At 38.5% G+C, this 15,412-nt stretch overlaps 1 protein-coding gene across 6 annotated transcripts in view; it reads left to right on the top strand.

The window, feature by feature from the left end:
• esrrga (estrogen-related receptor gamma a) overlaps positions 1-15,412 on the top strand; it is a 72,913-nt gene that overhangs the window by 33,172 nt on the left and 24,329 nt on the right. For 4 of the 6 annotated variants that reach the window (XM_024295921.2, XM_024295916.2, XM_024295915.2 and 1 more), the window contains exons 5-6: positions 8,741-8,851; positions 11,612-11,794. In XM_024295921.2, coding sequence (XP_024151689.1) covers positions 8,741-8,851; positions 11,612-11,794 — 294 coding nt within the window. The remainder of the gene's footprint in view (positions 1-8,740; positions 8,852-11,611; positions 11,795-15,412) is intronic. The other 2 variants (XM_024295918.2, XM_024295917.2) reach the window with 1 other exon arrangement.

Raw genomic sequence — 15,412 nt, 5'->3', positions numbered from 1 at the left:
ATTTTATTTCCTTTTTGTACCTTTGGGGAAATGATCAACAGCTGCCATACGTTACATAAATGACTTAAACATTTTTCTTCCCCCTCAAGTTTCTCGGTATAAAAAGAAATCTGTATCTAATAAGTGATTCTAAAAGCATTTGACCTCCACTGCAAATCCGTAGTTCATATGTTTTCTGTCGTTCAGTTTTGTAACACACTAGTGCCTCAATTTTTGTCAAAAAGTTGCCTCATTCTTACATTTTTAAATAATAAACATTTTTATGGAATTCCTTTACATCAATTAAGATTCAAATTTGTTTTCAAAGCTCAAAACACTGATATAAAGAGCACCATCATGATGCAGTTTTAGGCATGAGTGGTGTTACCATAGATTTGCATAGATGATAATGTTAAGTGGCCGGATCAGTTAGCGTCAGTGCTAACTTTGGCTGTCAGCGGGTAGCTCACGGGAGAAAGGTGAAGATAAAGCGGTTAGTGTAGAGTGGGGAGGAGGACACGGACGAGTGTTTGTGTGGATGCTATGGCTCACCCCTTAGGGCAAGATCTGCCTCAAATTAGCTTTGTCGCCCAGGGAGACAGCGAGGGTGAGATGAAGAGCAAGTGAGGCAGCAAAAAGTGAATGTTTGTGAGGAAGAGAGAGACGGACAGCAGAGCGCAAGAGACCCCGGGGTCAGTAAACCAACTCAGAGTGGAGCTTGTTCTTTACATCTTCCTTTAAGCACACACCTGATCATGTAAATGTGCTCACACGCGCCCCTGTCCATGTGGGATATTGGATTTTCTTACCCTCTACTGTGAGGAGGAGGAGAGGAGTAAATGAACAAGCTGGGGGTAAACTGAAGGAAGGAAGAAACACGGGGCACCCACCCACCAATATGTAGCAGCTAATTTTTGGAGCAAGGCAATTAAAAGGCCTGATTATATTATGAGAATCCCCCTCTGGCAATGGCTGCCTGTCCATTTTTAATGAGGTCATAATGATGCGTCAGCTGAAGACCAAAAGGTCACAGGGGTGGAATTTAAATCTGCTGAGAGTGAAGCGAGGGGGAATCAGAAGATACTGATACAATCCTTGGCACAAAAGAAAGAATTGCATGAAAAAAAGTTACATTTTAGAGATAGATTTGTGATGATGCTAACGCAGCGACGCAGGTGTCCATTTTATACATCTTTGCAAAGAGAGGCCTGACAGACACATTCAGTGTCAGCAGTAATGTGCAGAATTACTAGGAACAGACAGCTAAACACAGATCACACATTTCAACATGAAAGATTTTGGCAGTCAAACAACTCAGGCAGCCAGCAGTATTTAGCGAGCGTATATATAATACATATGCTCAAACTGACAGATTTCCTCCCATACTGCAGCGCCTTTGATGGCGGCGGGTCTGATGAATCATGGATAAACAGACACTGTGTTGAATCCAAAGCCTCCATCTCTGTGAAGTCATAAATGACCAGCTGGACAGAGATGGTATGCATCTACAGGGACAGGTCCTCAGACTGCAAATATAAACCTTGGCATGGTGCCCCTCACTTGCACGTATGCACACACACATTAACACCTCTTGCCAACTCTGGCCGCGCTCCCCACGGCCTTCAAGACCTAATGAGTGAGATCGGGTGGAAGGCCCCAGTCTGTGTGAGTGCCGCCGCTAATGTTGTGTGTGCATACAGCTGGTCGTGTGTGTCATAACTCTCCTCATAGCTCAGCGTCTCGACTGCAGCAATCCACTCTCATCGGTTTGCACACAAGCAGTCCCAATGGCTGCATTCGAGACAACCGACACACTTCTTGCAATATGAATGCGTCGTTCAAAAGAAAATATAAAAGCGCTTATATGGAGAAGAACAAGCTGTTTGGGAGACAACAGACTGATAGAAGGGAAGTGAGAGGAAGGGAATGTGTGATGGAAAGGGGAGGATGCAAGAGTAGAAGGGAAACAAAGGAGGGGGGGCACCAGACAACTGGTGGTGTCTGGTGTTTGCCCCTGGGGAGGCTAATAGCTAAATCTGGCCCTGTAGCGTCTGTGCTGCATCAGACCATGTGACTGTCATCTGATTGGAACCTTGTTTGAAAGGGTTGATGATGGAAATAGAGGAATATGAGATTTATGTAAGTGGTATGTTCTCTAAGATCAATTTTTGTTGTAAGAGTTCTTTTACTTATTTAAATATTTACATGAAAGATGTCTCATAATTCAGCAATGTCACACTGCTCCTCATACAATAACGTATTCGAATATGTGTCTGAGCAGTTAGTCTGTTGAAAAGCTGGGTTGAAGCTGGAAAAAGTTATTTGTTTACAGCTTTCTTTTAAGTTTTGTGTTTAGGGTCATGTGTGAGCGAAATTAATTAATGCAGATATATTTTTGAAAAATGTAAATTTTCTTAAAATATTTTCTAATCTGTAACTCATACACAAATAACTGTTTGCTTCTTCACACAAATAAGCTAAAACTCCCTTTTCTTTAACTCGTCAGAAGATTTACTAAAGTTTATTAAAATACTTTTAATCCCACAAATTAAAGTTTATTCATATAAGTATGTACAAAACGGTAGGTATCTTCTCTTACCATAGTTTTTTAGGGTTTGTATTGGCAATAGTCTGGCGATATGATATGTATCGTGATATATTCTAAGACTGTACCTGAACATTTTTTCACTTTTTTTAACCCTTTTTTAACCTTGTGCTATCCTAGGCATATTTACATTAAAAGTGGGGTCATCTGGACCCCAAAAGACAGCGAGTGGAACTTTTTTTTTTCTTTCAAGGATTTTTGATCTTCACTGGTATCCGTGGCAGACATGAAATCCTGTCCACCTTGGTCCACATTTATCAGCGAAGGGAAAACTCATCAATATAAGGTTAGGGTCATCTGTACCCCATAGGATAGCACAAGGGTTTTAAAGAGTATCACATTAAGAAAAGAAAAAAAAACATTTAAATGAATATCAATACGCCTTTCATGGTAATAAAATAGTAAAATTACTTGTATTTAATGATCACAATGTTAAGCACTGCAGGTGTATCTTGTATACAAGTTGGTAAATTGAGACATATTTGTTCCAAATAAATTTTCACCTAAACCCCTAATAGTTTGTGTTAAAAAAGCAACCAAATTTAAGAAGCTTAAAAATAAAAAGTTAAAAACATTTTATTAATTTTAAACATATCAAAGCTAATTTTATTGTTTAAAAACGTTCTTCCTCTCAAGAAGAATAGGAGAGGCATTTGGAATCCTTTGTCCTCATCAGAAATATAACTCCCCAAATCTGAATCAGTGTCTGTGAGTGATGGGAATTTCTAAGTAGTTGTGGGCTGGGCAGCAGTTTTAACATTTGGCTGCAAACACGATAGCAGGTTCAGCAGCAGGAGTCCTATCATCAGAGGCAGCATGGCCACTACTGATTCTGGCACAACCGGCTACTCCACCTGCTGCTGCTTATGTAGTCAGAGCAATATTTTTACTTTCCAAACATCACAGTTCTTCAGAACTAGCATACTCCATGCAGGAATCATCTTGGTTTCTGTATCCTAGTGGGGCATATCTGATGGGGGCAATTTCACAAACATGAACATCTTTCCCTTAAAGAGAAAGATTTTCAGAGTTTTAGAAAAATGTAGATTTTTTTTTTCTTGCTTTGTTGCTTTTTTGCTTAGCATACACAAGACAGAACTTGTAATCAAAAGACCTGCCTAAAATGTTGATGTAATCAAGTAGTAAAACCACAGCTTTGAAACTCCCATTCCTATTATTAATTACTTATATAAAAAAGCCTAAGCAGAAAGGAATAAAATCCAGGAATTGTAGTTGAATATTTAGTGTACCATATAATTGTACAAATTACATTTTTACTTTTATTTTGTAGATCTTAGACACCAATTTCTACGAGTCTTTAGGAATTCATGTCAAAAGAATATAGTTTTCCATCATCGTACTGTTCAATGGCCGGATTAAAGGACCCCTGAGTTATGTGCAGACCATGTAAAAAACCAAGAAAGGCTGTACTTTTTCAGGGACTTCGCTCAATTTCAATCACAGTCACAAATGTAGTCAGCAGAGACAGCCACCTGCTCGATGCCTCAGGCGGTCCTGTACAGATCTGTTCTGGTCTAAGCAAACATCGCTGCATGACATGCACACACTGTCACCCTAAAACCTGTTCCTTACCTTTCTTTTGCTGTCTTTTTCCCTTCTCTTGTGCTTTGGTATTTCTAGTTTTCATCACTGAAAGCACATGAATAATGATAGCTCCATCAGATTCTAAACCTTTGGAAATCAACCAATTGGTAACACTTAAATGTTTGCTAGGCTTGTTTTTGGTTTACCGTTGGAGATTAAAAGGGGTAAGGAATCTACACACTTCAAAAACCAAATCTTAAGAAAGACTATTGTTTCAATAAAAACATCATTTTCAGTTTTACAAGAACAACAATCTTAATAAAGTTTTTCAAGCAAAATAATTTTAGTTTAAAGGCCAACTCTAATAAAAAAAAGTGTTTTTCTCACGATGGACATATAAAAAGAAAATTAAAATTAAAATTGCATTTTTTAAGTATTTCTTTAATAAAATTGCTGTGAATAAGGAGCACATGGATAAACTGCAGTTAGAAAAGCTCGCAGGTGTCACATACTTGATACAGTTAACGAACCACAAGCTTCCTGCTCTGCTCCATTCTGATGCATCCATTGTAGACAAGTAGATCCATGAACATCTTCATTTTTCTCGTCTTAGCTGGCATCTGGCTCAAAACTGTACGGCTGAATAGCTCCAATATTGCTTCCCATTTTTATTGCATTGGGGTTGTGAGGAGCTGTAAGCTAGCAGGAGAGAGTGTACACAAAGGGATGATGGGAAACAAGGGAAAGTTTACTCTGTACCAACAGTCCAAAACTCAAGAGGGTAATTTCTGATTAAAATGATGTCCTAGAAAACCACAGTTTTGTGTACTTTTGGCTAAAATGACATAATCATAATTAAAAGATGACTTTTAAAACAGATCAAACTATGATTGGGGTTGGACTATAAGAAAACATGTTTTAGTGACTTGATATTTTTTCCCATTTTCTTGGTAATTTCAGTAAAGTAACAAACATCCCACATAGACACACTCTGGATTTAAATAGGTCTGTTGTCTCAAACCATCCTTTCATAACACAGGAAAAGCTTTAATGTTATTACATCAACACATCAGTTTAACTGAAAAAATACACATAATTTCACAGACTAGGTTAAACAAGAAACCTAACAAAACCCTCAAAACGTGTTTTCTTGGATAATTGATGTCTTATTTTAATAAATCCTTTTTGTCATCTATTCTTTTTCGTTCACAGTCTATTTTTTTTTATTTTTTTACCTCTGCTCCTCTCAGCCCCCTTTCCCACAAACATCACCATTCTTCATTTACTCATTCTCTTATCATTTCATTGATTATCTGAAATCAATCTGTGTTGTGTTTTTCCTTCCAACCTCTTCTGTCTTCCCCCCACCTCCCTCCCGTCTCTCCTGCATGCCCACTCAGGTGTCAAAGGTATTGCACTAGCAATCCTTCAACTATTCAAGAACACGCACACACGCATGCTGGCACGGAGTTACACAGCGTGGAGTAAAAAAATCCATCCTGATGTGATCAGTGCAGATCGCACCATTGACAGACAGCAATATTCCCATGACACAAATGATTCACCTTTATCACTGTCACAGAAGTGTGTGTGCGTGCATGCTCATGCAGAAACGGCATTGCACATTTGACAAAAGAAATCCAAAGGTAACAAAGTGCATTATTAATGATGCTGTTAAAGGCAGAGCTTATTTTCCTCAGCGTCTCCTCTTTGTCCAGGCGAACACCCAGAAGTCTGTATTTTTCTGATCATCACATTTACTTTAGTCTTTCTCTCCCTCTTGTTTTTCCTCACCTTTCTTTTTTATATAACCCCCACCACCTCCTCCCCCTCACATCCCTGCCCATTCTTTATGACTTGAAGGCTCATTTGTTAGGAGGCGGTAGCACACTTTTACTTGCTCACTAGCTTCCCCCCCTGTCTCTTTTTTTTGTGGGGTTTAGAAATATAATTTTCAAATTTTAATTTGATTCATTTAGATTTGATCATTAATCAGTGCTGAGAGAAAGTTAATTTGGTGGAAAATAGATGAGGTAGTTAGAGAGGGCTCTTTATGAAGTGAGCTCAGCATATCACAGACTCTTTTAGGTATATGATAAAGAGAGGAAAGAACTTAAAGTCTGCAAGTTTAATAGGACAGAGAAAATGCTTAAATTGAACAGAGCAAGAGTGGGAGGGTTAGATTTAAGAAAGTAATGTTAGTAATATTTGTTGGACTATGCTTTAGTAACTATATATAGAAACAACTATTTACACATATGGCAAGAGAATAATTATATTATTTGCAAACATTTCATAATAAAGGCTAAGGTCATGTCTGAGTTTCTAAAAAAAATAAAAATTACAGAAATTGCTGCAAATAAAAGAACCACTAAACCTATAAATACTGTATATGTATATAAACATTTTTTTTAAAATCGAGGTAGAATAACAACGTTAAGTCCCACTCCAACTATATTTTTTCACTTTTAGCTTTGATCCAGATGGCAGTTCAGACGAAGAAATGAAGATGTTCATTGCTTCTATTTGTCTGCAAGTGGATGCTAAAGAATTGTAGCAGAGAAGGGAGACTTTGACCCCCCAATAGGCAGTTGCTGCGTCACAAATCTGAGCTTTTTTAATCCGCAGGTTTTTATCAGCTCCGGATCCATTGATTTTATTGAAAAAATACTGAGAAATGCAGTTTTAATCTTAAATATAATCATTATAAGAAACATGCTAAAAGCACCTATTTAAATTTTAGTGGTTATTTAAGCTTAAATTTCATTGCAAGGAAAGAATTGGCAAGCATCGCCAGTTACTAACACCTGTGCTGCTTCAGTGAAACTGCTCCCTTAAGTAGCATTAAGGTCACTGTTGTATTCTGTTTTGATACCATGCTTCCTACTTAGTTTAGTAGTCAGGTTACTGTTTCAGCTGCTGTATTTATGGCACTTTAAATGTTTTTTGGCAGTTTTTTGGCTTTCAATATTTTCAAAAGATTAATGCAGGCTGGGTAAATAAAGGAAGCGGAAGACTTAAAATATGCAGCATCATAATCATGAAGAAGCTAAGAAAAAGCCTCTCTTTTTCTTAGCTTTTTCTTAGGAGGAAAAAATTGCATTTTTTACTCTCTAATTTCCATATTTTTTTTTGCTCTTTTAAAAACTTTTTTATAAATTTCCTCATCTTGTTGTGTAACTGTTTTGACAGAGTAATAAATAGGTTCACATGCGTTGCATGAGTGTATGGTAGAGAACATGCATTTAAAATGTGTGTGAGTGCTTTGTGTACCTCCTGGTGTTAAGAGTCTTTTGACCGTTTGTTGACACTGGCCCCCCTCCTGTATCTGGACTGTCAGTCCTTCTGTTCACTAGCTCTTCCTTGCAGTCACAAACATGCACACCGCTAAGTTTAGGCCACCAGAGAAATTTATAGTTTCTGAAAATTCTGTTTAAAAAAAACCTGAAAATAAAATAGCAAATCACATATTTATGGGACATTATGATGTAGTGTGAAATTTACAAGTGACCAACAATCATTTGAATGCACAGTGAATGCTGGCTTTTCATTTCAAGCAAATTTATACTGTTTTTCAGCCTTTTGAATAAAATATATTTTTCTGAGGCTTTAAATCCCTGACGGAGCCAACTTGTCAGCTGCTTTCATTGTTTTATCCCTTTTTAATCTCCTCCATGTGTAAGTGTAAAATAAAGAGACGCTGCACATGCTCTTTGCACAACCCCCTGTCTCAGTGGAAGCATTGGAATATGGAGTCATACATGGGTGGAAAGAGTTTTGTCATTTAAAACTTTTGCGTCAAAATTTACCCAATGAATTTTGGTTAGCCAAAAATTGATTTTTAATGCTGTTTTTAATGTATAAGTTATGTATCAATGATTTTGAAAATTGAAAGTGTGTGAATAATTTGTTTTATCTTTTTTTTTTCTCTGAATATACATTTATAACCAATAAAAGACACATTCTGCATGTCACTATTCCAACCATCTTTTAGAGCTTGGAAAAGTGAGAGTTTCAGCTTTTTTTCCTGAAACTTTTCCTTCTATCTGCCACTGGTGTATACTAAAATAATGAAGAGCAGTTTGAATCGTTTGAGCACCCGGGAGCCCTGCTCTCGTTTTCTTTCCTCTCCTATCTCCTCCACTCCTCTCCTCTCCTCTCCTCATCCAAGGTGCATGACACCTTTGTCTTCCTTATCCACCTTTAAGTGGTAACCACGGTAACATCAAATCCCCGGAGAGATTGGCCTAATTCAATTACAACTCCTTTGTATCAATTAATTAATGAGACAGAGGGGGAGACAGCAATCGGTAGTGTGAGATTGGGCAGGAGACAGCATAGGCAGAAGCCTGAGACAAAGTAAGTTAGTCTTCTTACTCAACTGTTGCAAGAGCTTTTGCAAAACAGTGGAGCTGATTGAGTTTAGGAAGCATACATCTTATTTAAAAGTCAGTTGTCCACTTCACACAACTTTTATCATCTAATCTGATTTTTGCTAAATTCCGGCTTGTTTTCATGTTTGTTTTGTTCCTGAACAATTTAAAGACTGTTGGTGTTGAAACACGCCGAGTCATCTTTCCATTCATGTCATTCCTCTCTGATTTCTTACAGGAGTTCGGCTGGACAGGGTTCGAGGTGGAAGACAAAAATATAAACGCCGGATAGATGCTGACAACAGCCCTTACCTGAACCCACAGCTGGCTTTACCTCCCAAGAAGCCATGTAAGAACACACACTCTGGTTCACGTAGATCACAGAATGATGTGAAAACTCACTGTACACCACTCACACTACCAGACAGGCATCAGCTTCCATCCGACTGGAGACAGTTGGACACTAAAAAGATTTTAACCGACACACAAACTCAGCCACACATAAATAGGCATGTTACTGGGAAGGCCATCTGGTGGGACTATGTTTATTTCCTTGTTTCTGCTGCTACCAGTTTGGGATCATAACATTTTATGTGTTTAATATTTCACCATAAAGGCATTCATTTAGCTCCGGCTGGATTCATTGTTTTTTTTTTTTTTTTTTTTTTTTTTTTTTTAGTAATAAAACTGGGGCCAGAGTCTAGTGATTGAAAAATTAACGAGGAAGAGAACATGTGCAAATGACAGAGAAACGGGTAGAGAATCAAACCTAAATGAGGACATTTCTCAAACCCAGAGAGTAGAGGGGAGAGAGGCAGACCAGCCACAACCCTAATCCGGATTAAATCCAATCTGGCAACCACATCAAACTAGGGTTAGCTCTCTAGCTAACCGTCTGCTCGCACACAAAACACACACGCACACATGCACTGAGGATTGAGCAGCGTTTAACAGCCTGGTCCCCAAAGCCCATTTTGCTTAAAGCTGGAACATATTCTGCTTTAGCCCAAAGCCATGAATGGGTACACAACAGCTTACTGCGACTTTTGCACTACTAATCATTAAAAATTATGGGATAATGGGAATGTGTGGGCAGAATTTGCTATTGTATACTGAAGGATTCCAGTGAAGATCATTTCCCTTCATAATTTTCAATTTACCCAACTTGATTGTCCAGATGTTGAAAAGTATTTACTGTTTTAAGAAAGTACGACATATCTAAATATTTAATCAGAGAGTATTCTAAGAGAAGTCTGCTGAGAGAAGCAAAAAAGCCTACAAAGACACATGTGCTCTCCTTTTCTTGTCACACAGTCGATACACACAACATCTTCCTGTCCCTCTGCATCTCTTAGACACACAGAACCTATCTGTCTGTAGCCCAATCCCCAGCCTCAGCATCCACATTGATTGTGTGCGAACAGAACAATAGCCCAGGGTTTGGAAATGGGCTTCCATTGATTCTAATTAGGGAAACATTAAATAAGATTTACCCACAGATACTGCAGTGTGACTTGGATTCATGGGGCTGAAATGACCCTGGAGCTGGACGAACTGTGTGTGGATACATACGAACATTTGTATACACACACAGCCTGGTGGATGTAAGAGGAGTGGGGGGTGGTGGACAGTGTTAGATCAATACACAACTCATCCTCACAACTCTTTCACTCTCTCTTGCTGTTTATCTCTATCTAGCTGTCGCTCTTTGGACTCATCCTGTCTGTCTTTTGCAATCTGCTCATGGCTGTATTTCTACCTGTCTGTCTTCTCCCATTTTTTTTCAAAGCTAATCTCTCCCCCTCTTTTTTTTTTTTTTTTTTTTTTTTTTTTTTTAGCCCTTTACTCATCTCTTGCTCTTCTATCCTCTGTCAACCATTCCCATGCTTGATTAGTCTTTGGATTAATTTGGAAGCAGGATATCAGTCTGTTACTAATGGGCCATAGAGGTCTCATCACCACATGTCACCACTAACAGCTGAGCTGTTTAGCTTTCAGTATTATCGTCCTCCTCTGTACGAAGCAGTGTAACATCTTCAGGCTCTGAGAAAACAAATACTTTAGCAGCAATTACATGTCATCTAAAGTTGGTGCAACTTTTAAATGTCTGTTCAAATGTGTTTCTATCAACGTTTCAAACAAAGTGGAAGAACTATGGTGGCCCTGAAGTTCAAATCACATCAACAAATCACTCAAAAACATACAGTTACTAAAAAAAATAAAAAATAAAATAAAATAAAAACCCTATTATATGAAAAAAATATATAACAAACTTATAGAAACCAAAATTTACAAAAAAATAAATAAATAAAAACCATTTCAGAAAACAAAAGTAGCTTCTAGAAAACAAAATAAACGTTAGGAAAAACTAAACACATTAAGAATCCAGAAAGGGTCGGTACTATTGGGTCATCTCTGATTGGATGGTGATATCCAGTATCGATTCATGTCAAATAACTTTCTGTTGAAATGATGGCCATTTGTATTTCTGTAAATTAATTTGTTTTTCTGAAATGTTTTCTTCTTTTTTAATGGAAACCAGAAAAGGTAGGTACTACGGGACATTGCTGACTGGACAATGATGTTTGTCCATCATTTCAACTGAAAGTTATTTGGCTTAAAGCAATACTGATATCACCATCCAATCGGTGATATCCCATAGTATCTACCTTGTGTTTTGTTTTTGTAAAATGTAATTTTCTTTTCTGGAAACTACTTTTGTTGTCTGAAATGTTTTTTTGTTTTTTACATTTTGGTTTCTGTAAGTTTGTTTTATTTTCTAAAATGTAATGCTGTTTTTTTTGTACATTTGTTTTGCTTTTTTAATTGTTGTGATATTGAAATGTTAGTACTTGAACATTGAACATTACTCGCTCTACATTCTCCCACTTTCTTTGTTTTTCTTTCTTGTTCTTGCTGTGCTGTTTCTTGCTTATGTGAGAAATAACATTAAATGTGTGTGTAAGCAGCAGGAGTTGTTATTGTAGCCTGTGTATGAACACTCACAGTTTAGCACCAGACTTGTGTGGAGCAGCTTGTAGCTCAAAGAGGCAACATATTCACCATCTCTCTGTCTCTTGTCTTTCTCCTTGTCTGGTGTTCATGTCAGTTGCCTTTGGCTGCCTTGCAGATAACAAAATCGTCTCTCACCTGCTGGTGGCTGAGCCAGAGAAGATTTATGCCATGCCTGACCCAACAGTACCAGACAGCGACATCAAGGCCCTGACTACGCTGTGTGACCTGGCGGACAGAGAGCTGGTGGTCAACATCGGGTGGGCCAAGCACATCCCAGGTAGGGGAAATGAAAACAACTCTACCCTTACAACCGTTATATCACTTTCATGAGCAAACGAGGACAAAATAAATCTTAAATTATTGTCAATGTAGCTGACAATGCAATTTAATTATGATTTTTTAATTATTAACTTCTCCAGCAGCCGTTCTCTCCATAACTCACAAAGTGTGCAGCACGTTCAGCGTGCGAACATGTGACACATTTGAACACAATTTAGCTAAGCATTCATTGACCCCAAATATTGTCAAACACATATTTTCCTTCAAGTTGAAAAAATTATTTGTTTTTAAGTGTAACTGAAAAAAATTAAAATTAGTTGCAGCTTTTCTAAAAGCAACTTCAAATAGATGCATGAAAGGCCCAGTTTACACAGTTTTACATCTGTGCAGTTCAGTTTCTCTCCACAGTGAAGGGAAGAACTAAATCTAATCCTCTTAAATAACCCCATTTCCCCTGTAGATCTGAACTAAACTAGATGTACAAGATCACGTGAGATTAACACAACGGCAAAGCCCAAAAATTGGATCATTGGAGAAGATTTTTATTTATATATTTCAAAACACCTGGACAGAATATTAAAGCCAAAATTAAAATATAATGCAAATGAAATAAAAAAGGAAAATAGCTAAAAGCTGTAATCTAGTTTTGCTCTTAGAACTAAATAGAGAGTTCTAGTTTTAGTCCCAGTTTGTGCCTTGCAGGAGGTTTGCTCGTTTTTGAGGACCTTCAGTAAGTTTCAGATACTTCCTCCCAAAGTCCGAAACCATGAATATCAGCTTTATAGATGAATCCAGATCAGTTTGAGGTGTTAGTGTGAGTAAATGTGTGCATTTGGGTTGCTTTGTCATAGATTACTGATCTGTTGAGTGTGCAGCCCTCGTCTCAGCTATTTATAGAGCTCAACAGACCTCTATGACCCTGAATAGGGTAAAATACCTTAAAAATAGATGAATAAATAAAATTACTTTAGCAACAAAAAAAGCAGTGTTTGAGGTAAAACAGTAGCTTAGATATGCTGTTATGGAGTGATCTTATAAAACCTTGATTTATTTATTAAAATAAACTCCACAAATCCTCTTTGTCATTTATCTAGTGCTATTTTTACCCTTTTCTATGTTCTTTGCCATTTTTCTCCTCCTCAAAAATACCTGTGGTTTAGTTTTTTACACACACAGATGTACAGGGATTCAGTCACACCGCCTACATTAAATTCACTTGTTTTAAATCCGCCCTGCTATTTCTTTAGCTCTTTAGAAGTGACTGGACAAAAGTTTACTAGGTTATCTACTGACTATAGTGTGTGTGTGCAGGTATGTGTTCTTTGTGCAGCTTTTGCTTTAACAAGAGCAAAGTGCAACAATTGCTTGGAAGAGGAGAGAAGATGGCGTGATTAGATGAGCGAGGAAGGCAATCCACTGCTGAGAGGGAAAGATAGAACTCTTCATCTTCCAAGTGCAACTGAGTGTTTGTGTGTGTGTGAGTGCGATGTGGACACCTTATGAAATCTCTACTGTTTATAGCAGTGAACAGTGACCTGATGCTTACACCACACGCACAGACAAACGCACAGGTGATGGACGGTTCGTGCACAGTGGAAAGGAGTGTCAGTCAGAAATATGCCTCTTCAACATTTTTTATCAGCTTCTGACACACAAACACCTTAACAAGAGGAAGATAGACCTGTTAACCTGTTTGAAGCCATCTTGTGCGTGCGCACACGAAACATGCCCATTGAGTGCACACGCGTGCACAAGCCTCTGCTTGCCATGGTACAGTAATTTTTTTAATCAAATTGATGGAGCGACTCAGAGACAAAAAGGAAAAAAAGGAAAAAAAAGACAGAGGCAGAGAGGGGAGGTGAAGCCAATTTATGTTTCATGATATGGCTCACACACACATACACACACTTGTGCGATACAAGCGCACAAAGGCTGCTAACAGTGGTAACAACGTGTCAAGGCGAGCACCAGGCAGCTAATTTGAAGTCATTAGATGTCTGCCGTAGTGGCAACAATTTGTTACGCTTTCACACGCACAAACACACCCCCACACGCAACACATTGCATACACACACTGAGTTAAGAGCCGTCTGCGTATAGCGAGAACCCTAAATTGTAAACTAATTTAAACATCACTCAGTGTTAGAGAGGCTGCCTGCGAGACAGGCCCCTGGATTACAAGGCTGGGTACGTCTGTGTGTCTGTGTGCGTGCCGCTAGTCATGCTCCGCACACACAGCCGGCCAACCAAAGAGATTTTTGACGACACGCACACACATATTTATCTCTGTGACAGGCTCTTTTACTCCAAGACTTATGCATCTCCATACTGATATGGCCTTAGGCAAAGATCTGATACGTCATTAAGAGAGGAAAATGAGGTTTCGAGAACTGCATGTGTCGCGTTATCCTACAACACAAGCAAGCGGGTGTCAATAAATTGTAAGCAAGCATGAATGAAAATATAAAAAAAACCTGATCCAGCTGTAGGAGAATCCTTCACAAATGCTCAATTGTTCCATATATGAACTGTAAGCCGTCACACTCTGGAAACTGTGCTTATGTGGAACCGTCAAAAGTTATTATTCAGAGGGCATGAAAAGGCCTTCCCGTCCAATAACATGGAATAGTGAAGAGAAGATCTCATTTTAATAGCTCTCATAGTGACAACTGCAGATGCATATTAGGCTGCATGTCATCACGGAGTGTATGTGGAAGGAAAGAAGAGCAGTCAGGTGAGAAGAAGAGGAGGAGAACAGCAAATATTTGAACAGAAGAGAATGAGAGAGTGAATTAAAAAAAGAAAGAAAGGCCATTCAAAAAGGAACCATTTATCTGTCAGTAGAATTAGTCTTTTCATCCTCTCTTTTCTTTCTCTATTCCTCCTCTTTCTCTCTCCTGCCATAATAACTAAATGACTACTGGGCAGTCATACTAGCAGCTCTTATCTGGACTTGGGGACACAAAAGGGAAAGACAGACGGGCGAACACTTGACTTGACGAAAGAGCAGGGAACGAATAAATGACTGAATCGAGTGAGAGCCCGAACCTATAACACTGTCTATTTTAATATTTTAACAGAACCTCGGCCCTTGCCATTAGGGCTTTTCTTTCTTTTCCTTTTTTTCCCCTCTCCTTCCTATTATTTTCTTTCCTATTCGAAATAGAGATTTCTCTTAGGCCAACCCCCAATACAGACACACTCCCCCTTCACTATTCATATGCTTCCCTATCTCCTTTTTGCTTCTTCTGTCCCCCCACCACCACCTCTCCTTCACTGCCCCCCTTTCCCTTTCAGTTTTGACACTCTAGATAGACAGTCTATGTGTCCGCCGTAACGCAGCATGATTGAGCTGTAAAAAAGGGGGATGGGGGTGACGGGGTGTTGTCGTCAGTCCATTCGTTTAATCGCTCTGTGGAGATATGGGACAAAGACTGTGGATGGTGAGGGGATGTCAGGTGAGAGGAGCATGTAGCGTCGCCTCATGTTTTGCACACTTCTATGGTGTACTTGAACTTTACAACTGGTCGGGAATATGATTGGGTCACAATCATTCATTTCAATTCAAAACTCAGATTGAAGTTCAATAAAAGCTTAAATTATTGTTTTTTACCAA

Source organism: Oryzias melastigma, linkage group LG3 (genome assembly GCF_002922805.2).
Source record: "Oryzias melastigma strain HK-1 linkage group LG3, ASM292280v2, whole genome shotgun sequence".
Taxonomy (NCBI): domain Eukaryota; kingdom Metazoa; phylum Chordata; class Actinopteri; order Beloniformes; family Adrianichthyidae; genus Oryzias; species Oryzias melastigma.
The sequence above is the reverse complement of the archived record's forward strand: the minus strand, read 5'-3'. Positions and strand labels throughout refer to the sequence as shown.